Below are 16764 nucleotides of genomic sequence, written 5' to 3'. Positions count from 1 at the left end.
CTGACTATAGGTACAATGTCATACAGCAGATCTCTAGAGCTTAATCATCTTGCTTAACTGAAGTTTTATGCCTGTTGATTGGCAACTCCCCATTCCCTTCTCCCCCAGCCCCTAGTAACCAACATACCACTCTGATTCTATTTGACTATTTTAGATAAAGTGGAATCATGCATATTTGTCTTTCTGTGACTGGCTTATTTCACTTAGCATAATGTCCTCATGGTTTATCATAGCAGAATTTCCTTCTTTTTTAAGGCTGGCAAGTATTCCATTGTTATGTACATACTATATTTTCTTTATCCATTCATTTGTCAATGGACATTTAGGTTGTTTCCACACCTTAGCCATTGTGATATTCTGCAATGAACATGAGAGTGCTAATACCTCTCCAAGATCCTGATTTCAGTTCTTTTGGATAAATACCCAGAAGTGAGATCGCTGGATCATATGGTAGTTCTATTTTTAATTTTTTGAGGAACTTCCATATTTTCCAGAGTGGCTGTATCATTTTGAATTCCCACCAACAATGTACAGGGGTTCCAGTTTCTCCACATCTTTGCCAACACTTTATATAATAGCTATCCTGAGAGGTATGAGGTGGTAGCTCATTATGGTTTTGATTTGCACTTCCCTGATGATTAGTGACATTGAGCATTTTTTTATATATACCTATTGGTCATTTTATGTCTTATTTGGGAAAATGGCTATTCGAGTCCTTAGCCCATTTTTTAATTAGGTTATTAGTTTTTTTGCTATTGAGTTGTAGGACATTACCCCAAGTTTTCAAAACTAGGAGACTGAGGGGGTGCTCCATCTGTAGAAGTGGAAAGGTTAGGATAGAGAGGCCAACTCAGGAAGTAAATGTGATGCATCATGTTACTCTGGCCTTCAGTTTAGAGAGAGAGGAGTTGTTTTTCCATCTCACGTCTTCCCCTCCCAGGACTGTCTCAGAGTTGGACGTAGGTGGAGGCAAAGAAGCAGACATAGATTTTAAGGATTTGTTTCCTTTTTATTTTTCATCAATATTTTCATTTTTTACATCAACAGAGTTGGGTTTAGGGTTCCCCAGGAAAGTAAGGGAGATGGATGGGTCCCTCCAGGGGGTTGCAGGGGAGAGGGCTGCGTCCAGCAAGTGAAGGGTGAGGGAAGAGGGCACACACTCGTACACTGGGCACTGGAGAAGGCAGTCCTTTGAGCACAGACATGAAAGAGTTAAACAGTCACCACCTGGTTCATTGTTACAAAATGGGAGTGACCATAGGGTGGGGGGGCACCAGACGTGGCATGAGGAGGGTGAATTTGGATTTTCTTTTTTTATTGTTGTTTTCACTTTTTTCCTTTTAACTTTTTTTTAACATTTACAAACAGCTAAAAACTACGACACATCACAGCTACGGTGGGGGAAAGGGGGCACCAAAGAAAGCAGCCACACAGAGTAGGGTGGGGCAGGGGCAGCTTAGCCTACAGGGGCTGTCCTGTGGAAAGGGTGAGATGAGGAGACTGAGGCTTCTGGTCCCTGCATTAGGAGTCCCTGGCTTACTGCCTAACCTCTTCCCACTTTACAGGAGTTGCTGGGAAGGCCCCAGTTCCTGCCCCGCCCCAGCTCCTTGTGCTTTTGATCTGCTGGTTGGACCATATGACTGGTTTCTTTCCCTCCACTGCTCCCCTGCCTGTGAGGGGACAGGTTGGAGGTGGGAGGGCTTCTGTGCTGTGCCTGTCTGTGCTATAGTGGGTAGAGCCTCTCATTCCAGAGGAGGCCTGTGCTTCTTGAGAGGAGGGGAGGAGATGGACCTTGTCAGGTGCCCTCAGCTCTCCCTAGACTGTGGGATTCTTATCCCAGCCTGGCCTAGGGCTCCTCCCACCCAGGCCCGGCACAGAAACAAGATTAGGGGAGGTACTGGGGGAGGCAGGGTTGTGTGTGTGTCCACTGAAGTTACCCTTGGCTTGTATCTGAGGACAGCATAACGACACCCCCACCTCACAGCACGCACACACACACACATAAATGTACACAAGCACTCACACACACAGTCCTGCTGAGCTGCCTCAGAACTTAATATATAAATAAATAAGAATCAGAAAGCTAATTTCATAAAATTCAGGCTTCTTACTTGTAGCCCAAATTGAGAAGGAAATGGAGGCTAGGGGGCTGAGGTTTATTGCTACTCCCCCAGCATCCAACAGGAGGCGTGAGAGGGCACTTTACGCGCTTACGACTCTAAGTTCTTTTGGTCCGTGGTCTACACTAGGCCCCTGCCGCCGGCATAGCCACACGCCTGTGCTTTCACCAGGGTCCAGGCAGAGGGAATGAGGGGGAAGGCAGGAAGCCTGTTCTAGAGTCCCAGGCGCCAGGAAGAGCAAGGGCCTCTCTCCAACACTGGGGAGAAGTGTGGGGCCAAGCCTTCTCTTGGGCAAAGTCACGGGTGGGAGGAGGTGGGGGACAGGGCTGCACCCCAAACCTGGGATGGAGGAGCCTTCCCTGTAGTCCCTGCCCACGGGGTCACGCACGTGCACACACATACACACGAACACACGGCTAAGACACCAAACAGGAGCGGGGAATGAGGGCTCTTTGTGGCCAGGATGGCAGGGCAGGGAAGGGGAAGAAGGAATTGTTGGTCTCACAGTGTGCCTGCCACCCCCGAAGCCCCAGAGACTCTCACTGCAGCACCTGCCCCCGCGTCTCGGGCAGCTTCAGGGCCAGAGAACTACCAAGGGCAAGAGCAGCTGAGGCAAAGAGGATGGGGGCGGCCTTGGTGATTCCCACAAAGGATGTGAAGATGCTGATCCCCAGCACAGCTGCCAGCTTACACAGAGCATTCAGGAAGCCGAAGGCTGTGGTCCTGCTCAGGAGTCCCCCAGCGCAGCACGCAGGATGCAGGGGCCCGGCCCAGGAGGGAGACAAAGGGAAGAGGCATGGGAGGGTTTGTGGGGGAAGGGTGGGTAGGTGGGAAAGTGAAGGAGAGACGGCAGGCAGTGTCCAAGAGGAAGAGGAAAGATGGAGAGATTAGAGAGGTGAGGGATGCACATCAGGGAATACAGATAAATTGGGAGGCAAGGGGGAAAGGACACCAAAAAATTAAGTTAAGACTTCAAGGAGTGAATATAAAAGCTACCAACTTGTAGAGGAGAAACTCAAGGGGAATATGTACCCTTTTACCCCTAAAGATGCCTTTCCCAATCAGCCCCCTTCCTCACCCCTTTTCTGTCCTGTTCTGTGAGCACTAAACCTGCTGCCCTGCCCCTACCACACTCCAACTACCTCTTGTCCGAGGGGTAGAGTTCAACAGTCAACACGTCCAGCGCGTTCCAGGATGCAATGCTGACCCCCCCAAAAAGGCAGAGCAGAGCAATCATGGCTGACTCGCTGTTCCCAAAAGACAGGAAGAAGCAGGAGACACAGGACATCACGCTGGAGCCAGCTAGAGCCGGGGAAGGAGAAAGCAGCATGAGCCTGGCCACAGCCCACACTGTCCTGTCGACCAGCGTTGAGCGCAGCCCAGGATGAGGCTCTCTTTTTGCCAAGGTACCCAAAAGAAAGGCTTTCCACTCATCCCCAACCTCCCTTAAAATTGCCTTATTAACAATTCAGTACCAACCATTTCTTCAGTGCAGGCTATGGGCCAAGCAACTTGATGGTTTACACGCATTGCTAATAAGGCAACCTCATGAGACAGGTACTATCATCACCGCCATGTTGCAGATGAGACAGCTGGGCTCATAGAGGTTAAGTGACTTGCCCAAGGTGGAGCTGAGATTCAAAACAGATGACCTCAAAGCCTGTGCCCTGAACTTGCTATTCTGCCTACCTCCTACCCCCAGAAGAGCTTCCCACCAGACCCCTCCCTGTCCTGCAGCCACCCCCAAGCAGAAGACGTGAGAGACAGAACCTTCTATCTTAGCTTCTGGCTAAGCTTTCCACAGACTAAGCTGAGAAGCCCAGTGACAGCCTTCCCCTTCCCCCAGCCCCCTAAACAGTTCCGACACACCACCAGCCAGCCTCCCCGCCTTACCAAGCATCCGGAGCCTGCCAATCTTGTCCATGAGCAGGGCAGACACAATGTTCCCAGGAAGCACAGCCAGCGTCCCCAAGAAGCTGACGAAATACACCATGTAGGCGCCTTCACCTGTCCCTGTCACGTCCAGTGGGCAGCCCTCCTTGTTGTGCAGGAATGTGCTGTTCACCAGACGGCTGTTCACAAACTTGTACTCAAACAAGTCTGGGGGCAAAGGCCAAGACAGGCGGACAGGGCAGATGTGAGAGGGAGGCTGCTACTGCTTATGCCCAGGGCTCTGCCTTTGAGGGGTTTAGCTGGGATGGCTCTCAGAATCATTCAGGACACTCATGGCAAAGCATCAGATAACATCACCATATGAACTAGAACTCTTTACAGCACAAAATGACCATAGTCTACCAAATGAAACAGTGTGGCTGGCTGTTTCCCAGTTTTCTCATTAACAGTGTCTGCTTCTTTCCCATTCATTCTTTTTGTCTGCTCTAGCTGACTACAAGCAGTAGCAGTGCCATGAATTTAGGATAAATTAATGAGCAAAATATTAAAAATCATTAAAAATCCTATCTATTATTTTTTCCTGCAAGGTGGAAAAACTCACCCAGTACTCCATTTAGAGGTGGGAAACCTCAGTCTAGCTCACAAAACCAGCCTTTCATGTGCATACAGTTTGAGAATCACTATTAAAGAAATGGATTAAGGCACTGACTCCCTTTTCTCCACCAAATATCCCTTTTATTGTTTTTCTGTTTCCCAAGGACACTGTTTTGAATGATTTTTGCCCTCTTCAAAAATGCATTAATATCACCACACTGAGCTGTTTCAATTCTAGCCAAAGGCAAAGAAACCTGCTGTTTTTGTCAGATGTTCTATTTATCACAGAAAAATGTTCAATTTCCATTAGATTTTTGTAATTATTGGTAGTAGCTAATAGGCCCCCATACCACCTCCAAGGCTCCAGAGAGCTCAGCTTGAGAACAGTGAGTTAGGAAATGAAGAAGGCTCCTTTTCCCTGGCGCAAGATCCACCCAACCCTTTAGTCTGTCAGCCACTAGCCACCCCACCTTACCAGTGTTATAGAACACGGTGTTGATGAACGTGCAGTTGCGGAAGAAAGTGTTGCTGGATGTGACATCCTCAAAATAACACTCCTCAAATAGGGAGTCCTCAAAGGACACTGACTTCAGACGCAGCCCAATAAACCTGTAAGGCCAGGATGATGAGAGCCACTTTCCCCTCATCCTTAAACCCTCCTCCAAGACTCAGTTCCTTAGTGAAGTAACAGGAAGCTGCAGCGCTGAGGAGAACCACGGCTCCTTGCCCCCAAACACCTTGTCTCCAAATCCCCAGACTCACAAAGGAGGCAAAGGGTAGAAGGGGTGGAAGGAGTGAAGTGCAGAGGTCCCCACATACTTGTCATTGAAGTACTGTCCCCCTCGGTGGATCTGATTCTCCAGGGTGAAGTTAAAAGTCACATGCTCTACACGTTCCCCAGGGAACACTTTGGTGCGAGCTGCATAGTCCACTGCTTGGAGATGGCGGATCATGTCGGGAAACCAGACAGTCAGGCCATAGTAGCTGAAGAGTCAAGGGCAATGGAATCAGACAGGGCTCCAGCATCAGGGCCACGCAGTCCAGAAGGAGGGCGAAATAGAGGAGTCAGCTCATGTTAGGACCTTGCTCACCTCCCCAGCCTCATCTCCTACCTCATCTCATCTTTCACCAATTGCTGTGGTTCTGGGGGACTTCAGGTTCTTCTAACCCTCCCACCATATTATTTCTTACCTCCCAGGCATTTGCTCTTCCTTCTGTTTAAAACAGTCTCCCCATCCCACCCTCAGCCTATCTAACTCCTATTCATCCTTTAGGACTTAGATCCCCTCCCCAGCCCACCCCAGATCTGGGCTGGAAAGCCTGCTCATGTGTTCCAGAAGCACTTCCCCCACCGTGGCACCCATCACACTGCTTTACAGCTAGTTTTCTCTAGCTCCTGGACCAAAATGTAAACTCCATGAGGACTGGGACCACATCTATTCCATCGCATCAGAGTACCTGGCACAGAACAGAAATTAATACTGTTCAGCCTGTAATATAAGTTTGTTGGATTAATGAGTGAAGTATAGGGTGGAGGATAAGAGGGGCTCTGAAAAGCACCTTCCTCATTATTCATCCCCTTCACTTCCATTTTCTCCACCTCCCTCCCAACCCACAAACCATCACATCCCCCACATACCACCCGTCCCACCCACCTCCTCACCTGAACGACATGGTGAACCACACACCCATCATCATCAGAGTGATGCGGCGATATTCTGGACCAAAACAGGAGAGGAAATTCCCCCAAACCTAGGTGGAACAGGACAAAGCCAGACAGTGGCTGCCAGCCAGTAGTTTTAGCACCTAAAGATCCCCATTCTTCTGCCCTACCACCTCCCTTCAGTTCACGCATCACCCCCACACCCAGGCTCAAGCTCTGCCTTCCTCTCCATCTCTCCCACTCCCTTCTTTCTCTCCACCATCCCATACCCCATTACCTGCCCTCCCAGGCTCAAGGCCCGGACCCCCCAGCGCTGGTACCAGGTCCCTGTGTCTGACTGAATCTCAATCAACTCATCCTCCTGATGAATTGTCTTAATGTGGGTTACCTAGGGTCAAGAGAAGGAGCGAGCAGTCACACAGTCTGTACTTTCCACCCCTTCCAGGTACCTCAGTTTCTCCCGCAGTAGCAAAATGGGAGGCAGGAGGTGGACATGATACCCTGAGGGATCTCGCTGAGGGAGAGTGTGGCCAGAGCTGCCTAGGAAGGTGGGTGGGGACTGCGGGAGGTATCCAAAGAGGGGCCAGGTGGGGGCTTGGAGGACTGAGGGGGAGGACTGTGGCTTACTGAGAAGACTCGCTCAGGATGCCCCTTGGCTCGCATGTTGGTGTCATGGACCTGCTTCAGTACCATCCAGGCCTCATCATGTTTCCCGTTCTAGAGCCACAGACACAATCCCCACATCCAGGTTAGCCCCTCCCTGACCCAGGGTTATAGACCCCCTCCCTCAACCTGGCTTATGGAATCACAGGACACAAAAAGGCTCCTACCCCCAACCCCTATGTGCCCCTATGGGACCTATGGGCACATCCATCATCCACTCTGAAAGAGCCCAAGCGGGAGTACAGCAAGATATCATCAGACTTGGGTAAGAGTGGGGGAATCCAGGGTCCTAACCCAGGTCTTAGGGAATCCCCTGGTCCAATGGAAAGAGAAAACTGAAAACAAGGGAAATGATGATGGTGGGCAAGCATGTAGTCAGAGAAGGGGCAGCATCCTAATCCTGCTGGATCAAGATAAAGTTGGAGGGGGAAGGAGTAGGCAGTAGATCCTCTTTTGAACTGTAAAGTCAGGGCCAGGGCCAGGACCTCTGCCTGCAAAACCTTAAGCCACCCATGGTTGAGCAGGTCCCATGGTTTCTCCACCCACAGAACTCCTCTGGAAACACATTCTAAGACAAAGGAAGCAAGATAAAGTCCCCCAGACCTTGGACCCTGTGAGGAAGGAAAGCAGCCACATAGGACCAAACCAAACCCACAGTGGGTGTTTGAATACAGGAGCCCCTGCTGCCCTTCCCCCAGGCCAGCCCCCGCCGCATTCACCTCCAGGAAGAAACGGGGGCTCTCTGGCTGTGTGGTCAGAGCCCCAATGGCAAACACAGAAGGAAAGGCGCAGACGAGGACAAAGACCCTCCAGCTGTGGAACTGGTAAGCGGACCCCATCTGAAAGCTCCACCCTGGCAGGGACAGAGTCACAGCATCAGCAGAGAGGCCAGAGGCTGGAAGGTCCTACCAGAGGGAGCACAGGAGAGGAGGGAGTCTGGGGTGCATCTTCTGGGGGCTGCTCACCGTAGTGGGGGATGATGGCCCAAGCCATAGCAGCGGCGTACACTCCACCAATCATCCAAAACATGCAGAGCCAGCTCAAATGCTCCCCACGTTTCTCCTGGGCCAGAAACTCCGAAAAATAGGAGAAGACGATGGGGATGGACCCTCCAATCCTGGAGGGCATTGCAAGAATTCAGCATTGGAAAATGGCCATATTCTTGATCCCCTCCCTGCCCCACTGCTCTGGATCCCCAAGTCCCTTTCATCTTCCGGACCTTTTAAAGAGACTCTTTCTCACACGTGCCCTATAAGCTCCCTCACCACCAGCCATCAAGCACTCATCCTTGGGAATCTGGAAAACAGGCAGGCCGGTCTCGGGGAATGGGAAGGAACAAACATTGAATGTTGAAGATGACTACAGAGTTGGAAGGGAGGGAATATAATTACAGAAAAGAAGGGAAATCTCCAAAGGAAAAAGAGCAAAGAGGCAACTGAGGGCACATATATGGGAGCAGGCCAGAAGAGAGCTTGGAGACAATGCAGAGAGTACATGCAGGTGGCTGAGGAAGTGTAGGAGTTGGGTGGGTCAGGACTTCAGAGTTCTGGCAGGTGGGGGTATTGACAAGGTCTGTTACTGAATGTAGGAAATATTTAGACTCTGGGAAGGGGATAACTCAAGGGTCCACAGGTACCCAGGGGTGAAGCTGAGACCCACTAGGCCTCTTCATGGAGCCAGGCTCAGAATGGAACTAAAGCATAGGGTGGAAGACTCAGGAGTGAACCACACATGGAATGGCATTCTGGACAGGCAGTAGACAGGTCCTGGACAGGGAGAAGCTGGCCTGAAGATGGTGGGAAGAGAAAGGAATTCATTCATTCAACTCACACATATTTGAGGTGCATCTGGTGTGCCTGGCACTGTGCTGGGCCCTAGAGATATAACAGTGACCCTGCTCTCCAGGGGCTTAGGAAGTGGACACTCACCCGACGCCAGAAAGGAGGCGGCAGAAAAGGAAAGTGCCATAACCCTGGACGAAAGATGAGAAAAAGGCGAAGACGCTGTTGACTGAGAGCGATATGAGCAGACATTGTCTTCGACCCAGCCGATCAGCCAGCCCTCCCCAGAGGAAGGCTCCCACCATCATGCCCAGGTAGACAATGAGGCCTGGAAGGAGGAAAACAGGGGCAGAAGGGGTATGAGCAGACACATTTCAATTCTTCCACTTGCCAAATATTTAAATGAGCTGAAACTGCAGGAGCATGGATGGAGGATCTGAAGGACCTCTAGAAGCTAAGTCTACCCAGAGATGAGAGCAAGTGAGAGAAGATGAATTATGTGAGCAAAAATGGAAGGCCATCTCTGCAGGCCAGGGGTTCAAAGGCAGGGATGCAGGTATGGGAGATCCCTAGAATTCTCCTCTTTCTTTCCTTCATTCCTTCTTGCTTGCTCTTACTTCTCACTCTCTTGCTGTCACGCACACACATGTACACGCACACACATACATGACACCCCCATCTCTGGCTTGCCTGGAATGAGGAATGGATCTGCCTAGATTCTCAGACCCTCCCAGGGTCCCCTCTATTCTCTCTGCCGTGATGCCCTCAAAGCAGCAGGAGGTGTCTCTTATGTTTCCTGGGAAAGAAGCTCCATTGCTTCAATCTTCCCAGGAAATCCCATGCACAAAATCCATCCTTTACTCTTTCCAGCTCCAATACTTCTGGTCCTAAAACTCTCCTGTTTCTTACTTCCTTCATAAAATCAGAGTTGGAATTGATCTTAAAAGTCATCTACTCCAAACTCTACATTTTACCCAGGTCCAAGCCAAGCCCCAGGGAGAAGGGAACTGCCCAAGATCTCATGGCAACTTGGCAACAGAGCAAGACCTGATCCCTTCTGAGTGAATCTAGGGGATTTCCTCCCTCTGGGTCCCCATCAGGAAGGGCCATTAAAGACCAATCGCTGACCCCTGAACACTCCCAAGGCTAACCAAGAGCAAGTGTGACCAGCTTCTCTGGCTGAAGGCCGAGGATTCTTCCCCTCCCCCGACCACCCCAAACTGACTCTCCTCATGTAAACCAAGGAATTTGGATACTGACTTCTTGTTCCCCCCAAAAGGGGAATGGATCAGGATAACAAGAGGGAAGGCTCTGAAGAAACATTAAATGGGGGCCCATCCCACCATGGCCACCTCCTGCAGAACTAAGCAGACCACCACCCAACCACTGGCCCAAGCCCCAGCCCAGCTGCCCTCCCTCAGGCCTCTCTTGCATAAGCAACCTCACCATGACCCAACCCCCAGAGGAGGGGGTGGGGGTGGAGAGTTTGCAGAGGAACCCTGAACCCTCTGGGGACATCTTGGGAGCAGGGTCCTTGGGAGCCCAGTGGTGAGGACAGGAGCAGTTCTCAGGAACAGGAGTGTTTCCAGAGTTTGGGGCAGGACGGGGCTAGAGTGCTCGTTGAGAATCTTACCCAGCATGCCTTTGTTGGAGTCAGACAGGCACATGTCTTTCTCAGCACTGGGCAGCACGAAGCCCACCACAAAGACCTCGACACCATCAGCCATCAGCGCCAGACCAAGCACGAAATACAGTGTCCACTGGAAGCGGCCATGGCCACACTCCCGTAGGATGGCTTCATACTGCTGGGCTAGTTCTTCCCGTTCTTTCCGCCGCTGTGCCTCTCCCCGGCCCCCAGGGGGGCCCTCTCCGTCACCCAAGCCCCCCCTCACTCCAGCCAGGGGTGCCCCATCTGCCATCCGCTCGCCTTTGCCCCCAGACTCTGCACGGGGGATGCCCTGATATTCCCCCTCATAGATCTCATCATCCTCATCATGGCCCTCAGTGGCATCACTAGATGCGCCACCTTCCTCCTCATCCTGGGCCCCTTCCCCGCGGTAATAGCCGTCAGCAGTGGCAGGGAAGTCATCATCATCGTCCTCCTCCTCAAAGCGGGAGTAGGATCTCCGGGAATATTCATCCTGGACTCTGTCCAAGCCCTTCACCACCTTCTTGGCTGCGTGCTTCTTGACTTCCTTGGCAATGTCTTTGGCCCCACGGATGAAAGCTGCCCGGTCTCTGAAACCCTCTTCCATGATGGGGCTTTGGGAATACTTCACCAGATTTCCTACACTCCTTATTCAGATTTTGCTCAAGGACTTGTGGAGTCAGAAAGACCCCGTCCCCCTGTTACTTAGATGAAGTGTGTTCGAGTATCTTTGGGCACAGAATAGGAGAATATAGGGCTTGGCCAGTGTGTGTTTAGGAGGGGAAAGGAGGGAGAGGAGCTTTGGCCCACACCCACTTCAGTTGGGTGCATTGGGAAGGGAGAAGGGGAGAGGGGGAACAGGAAGGGGAGGGGGAGCCAGGTTGCGGAGGCTAAGCTGGGGAGCCAGGATAACTCAGAAAAGGCTGCTACTTCTCTTCCAGGAGCTTCTGGAGATCTAGAAAAAAATAAGAGGGAGAAAAAGGAGGTTGTGAGGTGTAAGACACTGAAGAAGGCCAACAAAGAGCTCCTGCTGACACAGAGCCCCACCTGGGCCATGTGTTACAGAGATGGTCTCCTTGCCTCAAGTCCCACTCGGTAAAAAGGGATGACTACCTGGGCCTACTACGGGCCATTCAGTATAAGCCCCCTTACTTTGACCTTGGAGACTAGACCCATGGGATTTGCTCCAAAGTTACAGTCATCGACCCAGAGCCCTTCTCACGACCCCCTGCCCCCCATCAAGATCAGACCTTTTGCTTTACCACCAACCTGCCAAGAACACCAGAGGAAATAGAGAAACCAGAACTCCCTACTCCAGTCTGGTCTGGGTTTCTTACTGGGGGTGGAGCTTGGGGAGAAGGTAGAGAAGGAGCACTGAGTCCTCCAACCTGTTGCCTTCAGCCCACGGATGGCATCTGAAGGTGGGGCTTCCACAGTCCTTCCCTCGGGTTTCATGTTTACAGGCCTCACAGGGAGGGGTCTTCTCCCAACATAGCTCAGTGGGTGAAAGCTCAGCTTCCAGAGTCAGACACACTTGGGTTTGACTTCCTGCTTCAGCACTTACTAGCTAAGTGACCATGGGCATGTCTCTGAGCCTCCAAACCTTAGTTACCTCTTATTTAAGCAGGGAAAAGTAAGGATTAAATGACATAATGTGTGTAAGCTCTTTACCATAATACCTGGCACGTAAAAATTGATGAATAAATATTAGTTATTACGCTTCACAGTGATAATAATGTACGGAGATGCCCTCTACTCCTTCATAAGATGCCAGAACAAAAGCCCTGTGGGTGCTCCTAAGGGTGAGCAACAGAAAGGGATACTGGCAAGGAGAAAGCTGGTTCAGTGCAAAGCACATGACAGTTACACGACGTAAGTTGAAATCCCAGCTCTGCCATTTACTAACTGATCTTGAGAAGGTCACTTAACATCTCTAAGCCTCAGAGTCCTTATATTTAAATTGGGGATAACAATCTCTATTTCTCCAAGTTGATGTGAGAATTTAATCTCACAACAGACATTCTGTTAGTTTCCTTCCTTCCTATTAGATTGAAGAATGTGAAAGAAGCGGCAAGCAGCAAGGGCAAAGCAGGGGAGTCATACTTGGATGCTACTGTATCCTCCCAAAACAGAGTCCCAAGACCCCTCTGTCTGTGTGCAAACGAATTCCAGCAGCTGGACCCACACTGTCTCCCTCCAGACAAACAATGGAAGACTCACAAAAAGGGAGATCCGGAACCTAAGGTCATGGAAAAAAAGGCAGATCAAAATCTAAGAAAGAGGTGATGACTGGCTATTGCCACCTTCCTTCAGGATGTCATAAATAGGCCCCCATTTCACTAGTGGGGGTGGGAGTGGAAATGACTGATCAAACACATACATTTCCAACATGGGGGTCTAAGGTCTATAGTTGCACCTCATTCCCCCATGGCCTCCCTTCCTAATCCCCCTTAATCCTTTCTGCTCCTCCTCCAGGAGTCAAGGAAAAGGGAGTCCATAAATACCGCATTGCGTAGGAGGCTGATGTAGAAGGAAGGGGGCCTTGGACCTCCCCACCATAAAAGTCACCCTCCAGAGGCAGGCATAGGAGAACCCCCTCTTCCTTCATAGAAGCAGAGGAAGCAGGACTAGATTCTGATCAGAGATCATTCCCCTAAAAACATCCTGCCTCCTTCTGCTCCCACCCATCCAGGGCCCTCATTAAATATCACACACACACACACACACACACACACACACACACACACACACACACACACACACACACACACGGTGGCCCTGGCAAAGAGGGTAAGTAATGCTATGTAGTTCAGAAAGAAGCACTGGCAAGCAGAGTCCTACCCCTCAGGTCAGATGTGGGCACTGGACCACGATGACCAGAACCAGTGACCCCTACATCACCTTCTTTTCTTTGCAGTTCAACCCAAACCATCCCCCATGAAAGAAAGGGAACAGTGGAATCCCCTTCGTGCATGCAATTTGCTTGCCTCTCCTTTCTTTCCCAAATAGAATCTCCCTCCAAACCCTGAAGGAGGCAGATGGACCCACCAGGAGCCATGCCCCTTGTTTGTTAACACTATCCACCCCTGAGAGGTACGGGAAGGGTAGAGAAGGCCCCCAGAGCCTCAGCAGGATATGATGGCTCAACAGCCAGCTCCCCCAGGGCCAACAAGCCCAGGAGGTCAGGATGGACAGAAGGAAGACAAATTCTTTGAGCTGGTGAGGAAGTGGTGTTATTTTTAGCCCCCAAAGCAGCACAGGGTGGCTAAGCCTGTGGGAGAGGAGACAGGACTCGGAGAGGTGGGGGTTAAAGGAGACAAGATTCAGGGTTACAGGGCCCTTTAAGGTTGGCTGACTTCACCTGACCGGAAAATGTGCCCAGGAGATTTTCTGCAGAGGATGGAGGGGCGGGGAGACTCTGAGCAAAAGCTTCCTTTCAGGATAACTGAATCAGCCCTGGATAAGTGGAGGAGGGTCCAGAAGCCCCCTCCCCCCCATCAAAACCCCTGAATTTGGAAGCCACCTGGATTTCCCAACCCACCCTAGCCCAGGTGACAAGGTCATCAAGAAGCAGTCATTTATCAAAACATCCATGGAGGGGGAGGCTCTGGAGCACCCCTCCCCATTACAGCTGGGTGACTGAGCCTCGGTCCCCACCCCAGGACAGCCAAGGCTGCACCTCCCCTCCCTACATGCTACCCTAGGGTTAGGAAGATGGAGTATCTGAGGGAAGAAGATCAAGGTGTCAGCTGAGAATGCCCAAGACGGAATACAGAAAGGCAGGGGCGCAGGGGGAGAACTCCACGCGCACACGCGCAGAGACTGCACCTGCCATCATCTGCGGTGACCGTCCCCATCCCACTCCGCTCTGGTGTAAGAGACGAGCCCCTAGAACTGACTGAACCGATTCTCTGAGCGCCTCCCCTCACCCTTGATTCTGCTGCTGGACGAGTGCCTACTCAACACCCCTTCCCCTTCACCCCGGAGCAACTGCCTCCATCCCCCGCCATCCGTGCCCCTCAGCCTATTCATCTACCACCTCTACCTACCCAGCGCTTCCGTTCATCATTCCCTTCCCTCCCTCCTTCTCCTGCCCTTCCTCCAACCCCCCCCCCCCCGCCCGCGCAACCCGAGTCCAGGCGCACAGACTGAGGTAGCATCCATTCTCTGGCCCCAGCCAAGGTCATTTATCACTCATGGGGGGAGGCAAGGAGGCGGGGGAAGATGAGTTGGGAATTGGAGTTTGAAGGAACCCTGTTCCACCTTACAACCCCCATCCCGTTAATATCTGAGGAGGGTAGTAGAGACTTGGTTAAGGTAGAGAAAAACACCCCTCCTCCCTATATATACGTAAATATATGAGATATATATATATATATACACACACACACACATACAGACAATGTTTTTTTTCTCTCCTTCTCTGATCAGCACAGCAACCACAATAAACGTCCATTCAAACCACCACCAATTCCCTCAGCCTTAAAGAGGGACGGTCACCCTTCCCACAAGCAAAGCATCGGAGGATAAAATGGCTGCAAGGCAAGGCGAAGATGCTTCTGCCCGGGGCGGGGTGGAGCCGAGAGACTGAGAGAGGGGTCTTACCTGGGCTGGGTCCCCCGGATAAGGGAGTCCGGGTGAGGGCGGGGGTCCCGGCCGTGGGGCTGGCGGCAGCGGCGACTGCTCCGGGTACCAGGGGAAGCGGCAGCGCAGACCTGCCCCCCAGCAGGCTCCGGCCCCGCCTCCGCCCTCCCCCTCCACCCCCCAGTGCCACTGAGCATCGGGAGAGACCATTGTTGGGGGGGGGGGGCGGTGGAAGAAGAAAAGAGGATGGGGAGGGACTCGGGGCTCCGCGGAGAAGTGTTGACGGGGCTAGCGGGGCTGTCACAGGGACAGCTGGAGATGACACACAGCCCCTTCTAGTTAAAGACTAAAGGATCTAAGGAAAGTAAAACTGGTATCAGGGAGGCAAGTGGGAAGACAAAAAAGGAGATGGTGAACGAGGAAGCCCCTTCTTCAGCGGCCCAATCCCAGAATGGCAGGACCGACGAATTTCAGGGGCTCTCTCTTCCTTCAGATCGCCTCCCTTCCCCTTCCTCACGGTTCCAAGCCAAACTCCTTTGCACAACCCTCTCCTAAATCCGGAGTGCTCACACTTAAAGTTTACGTGGCTGTTTTAGATGAAGCAGGAATAACAAGGTGAGGTTTCTATCCCAAACTGCCAGAGGCAGAAACTCCTGGATCCCTGCCATCTCCTTCCAGAAAGTCCAGATTATTTATTTCCAATGCAGACCTCCCTGTCCTCCATTCTGCTGGCGACAGCAGAGTTTGGAGAAGCTGAAGCGGTTTAACAGGCCTGACCAAGTGGGCATCTCCCTTTCCATTTATTTGCTCCAATGACTCAAAAAAGAACTCCCTCAGTACTCTTCCCCACTTTCTTACTACACACACACACTTCACACTTCTGCTTCCAGGGCAAGAAGGAGTGAATTGGTTTCAATTCTTTCCTTTATCTTTCCTTTGCCCCTGTACCAGTAACCTGGGCTTAGAGATCCAAGTCATACCACTTGGTGAAATCTTTGCTCCAGAGTGCGGGAGCAGGGTGCTTTGGGGATGTTCATACTGAATGTGTCTACCTATTCTAGGTAAGGTCTTGGGTTATCTACACAGAACACTGACCAGGGGCTCTGACTTGGGTTCTCACTTCCAATAAGCTATGGGCTCTTGGTCCAGTTCTCTGCCTCTCTGAACCTCAGTTTTCTCATCTGGAAAATGAGGGTCTTGGACTAGATGCTGTATCGGATCCCTTTTATATTTAATAGTATGTGATTCTGTTCTCCTAAACATGGAGGTTTCAAAATGCTGGGATATGTTACATGGAGAGGGCTGGCAGGCTGTGTCCCAAGCAACCTGACAGATGGCATTTGTGGTGTTGAATTTACCACTGACAAGGATGTGGGCCTTTGGAGTTTCGCATACTCCAAAGCTACATCTTGGAAATACTGTTTTTTGCCAACAAACTTTATAATTTACTAAAATATAAAACCATAATACATAAGCATAATTTACAGTGAGAAATTTAACTGTCACTCAGACTGAAGGAAAACTCATGTCTGCATGTCCAGCACATTTTCTCCCTTAAACCAAATCAGAATAATAATGTCAACATATAAATGCACAATGACATAACTGAACAGGAGTAGTTGTATCTTTAATGGCATCTGGCCATCCCCAGCAAGGAGTCGTGCCAATGGGTTCAGAAAACTCTTCTTTGGCTACGGTTCTCCACCCCTATCTCTTAAGCTATGGGCAGCCTTGCCAATGCTCCTGGACTACTCTAACTCTGCTAGTTAAGGCACTCTTTCCAGGATGGCTCTTGGAAAGGCTGTGCCCACGTGGGCC

At 51.1% G+C, this 16764-nt stretch overlaps 1 protein-coding gene across 5 annotated transcripts; it reads right to left on the bottom strand.

Annotated features, from left to right (window-relative positions):
- Positions 1 to 988: 988 nt before the first annotated feature.
- Positions 989 to 16135, bottom strand: SV2A (synaptic vesicle glycoprotein 2A). Of its 5 annotated transcripts, none has more exons than XM_004285128.3 (13): positions 14968 to 16135; positions 10348 to 11317; positions 8862 to 9042; positions 7899 to 8050; positions 7653 to 7786; positions 6898 to 6987; positions 6548 to 6658; positions 6271 to 6359; positions 5427 to 5591; positions 5083 to 5216; positions 4014 to 4220; positions 3263 to 3422; positions 989 to 2843 (listed from the first exon to the last, which is right to left on the bottom strand). In XM_004285128.3, exons 2-13 carry the CDS (start codon positions 10967 to 10969, stop codon positions 2660 to 2662), a joined length of 2229 nt encoding a protein of 742 aa, XP_004285176.1. In that variant the 5' UTR covers positions 10970 to 11317; positions 14968 to 16135; the 3' UTR covers positions 989 to 2659. The 5 variants fall into 5 exon arrangements, with proteins under 5 accessions (XP_004285176.1, XP_033271541.1, XP_049554557.1 ...); XM_033415650.2 differs by lacking the exon at positions 14968 to 16135 and adding an exon at positions 12466 to 12601; XM_049698600.1 differs by lacking the exons at positions 8862 to 9042; positions 14968 to 16135 and having other exon boundaries at positions 10348 to 10486.
- Positions 16136 to 16764: the final 629 nt, after the last annotated feature.

Source organism: Orcinus orca, chromosome 1 (assembly GCF_937001465.1).
Source record: "Orcinus orca chromosome 1, mOrcOrc1.1, whole genome shotgun sequence".
Lineage (NCBI taxonomy): Eukaryota > Metazoa > Chordata > Mammalia > Artiodactyla > Delphinidae > Orcinus > Orcinus orca.
The sequence above is the reverse complement of the archived record's forward strand: the minus strand, read 5'-3'. Positions and strand labels throughout refer to the sequence as shown.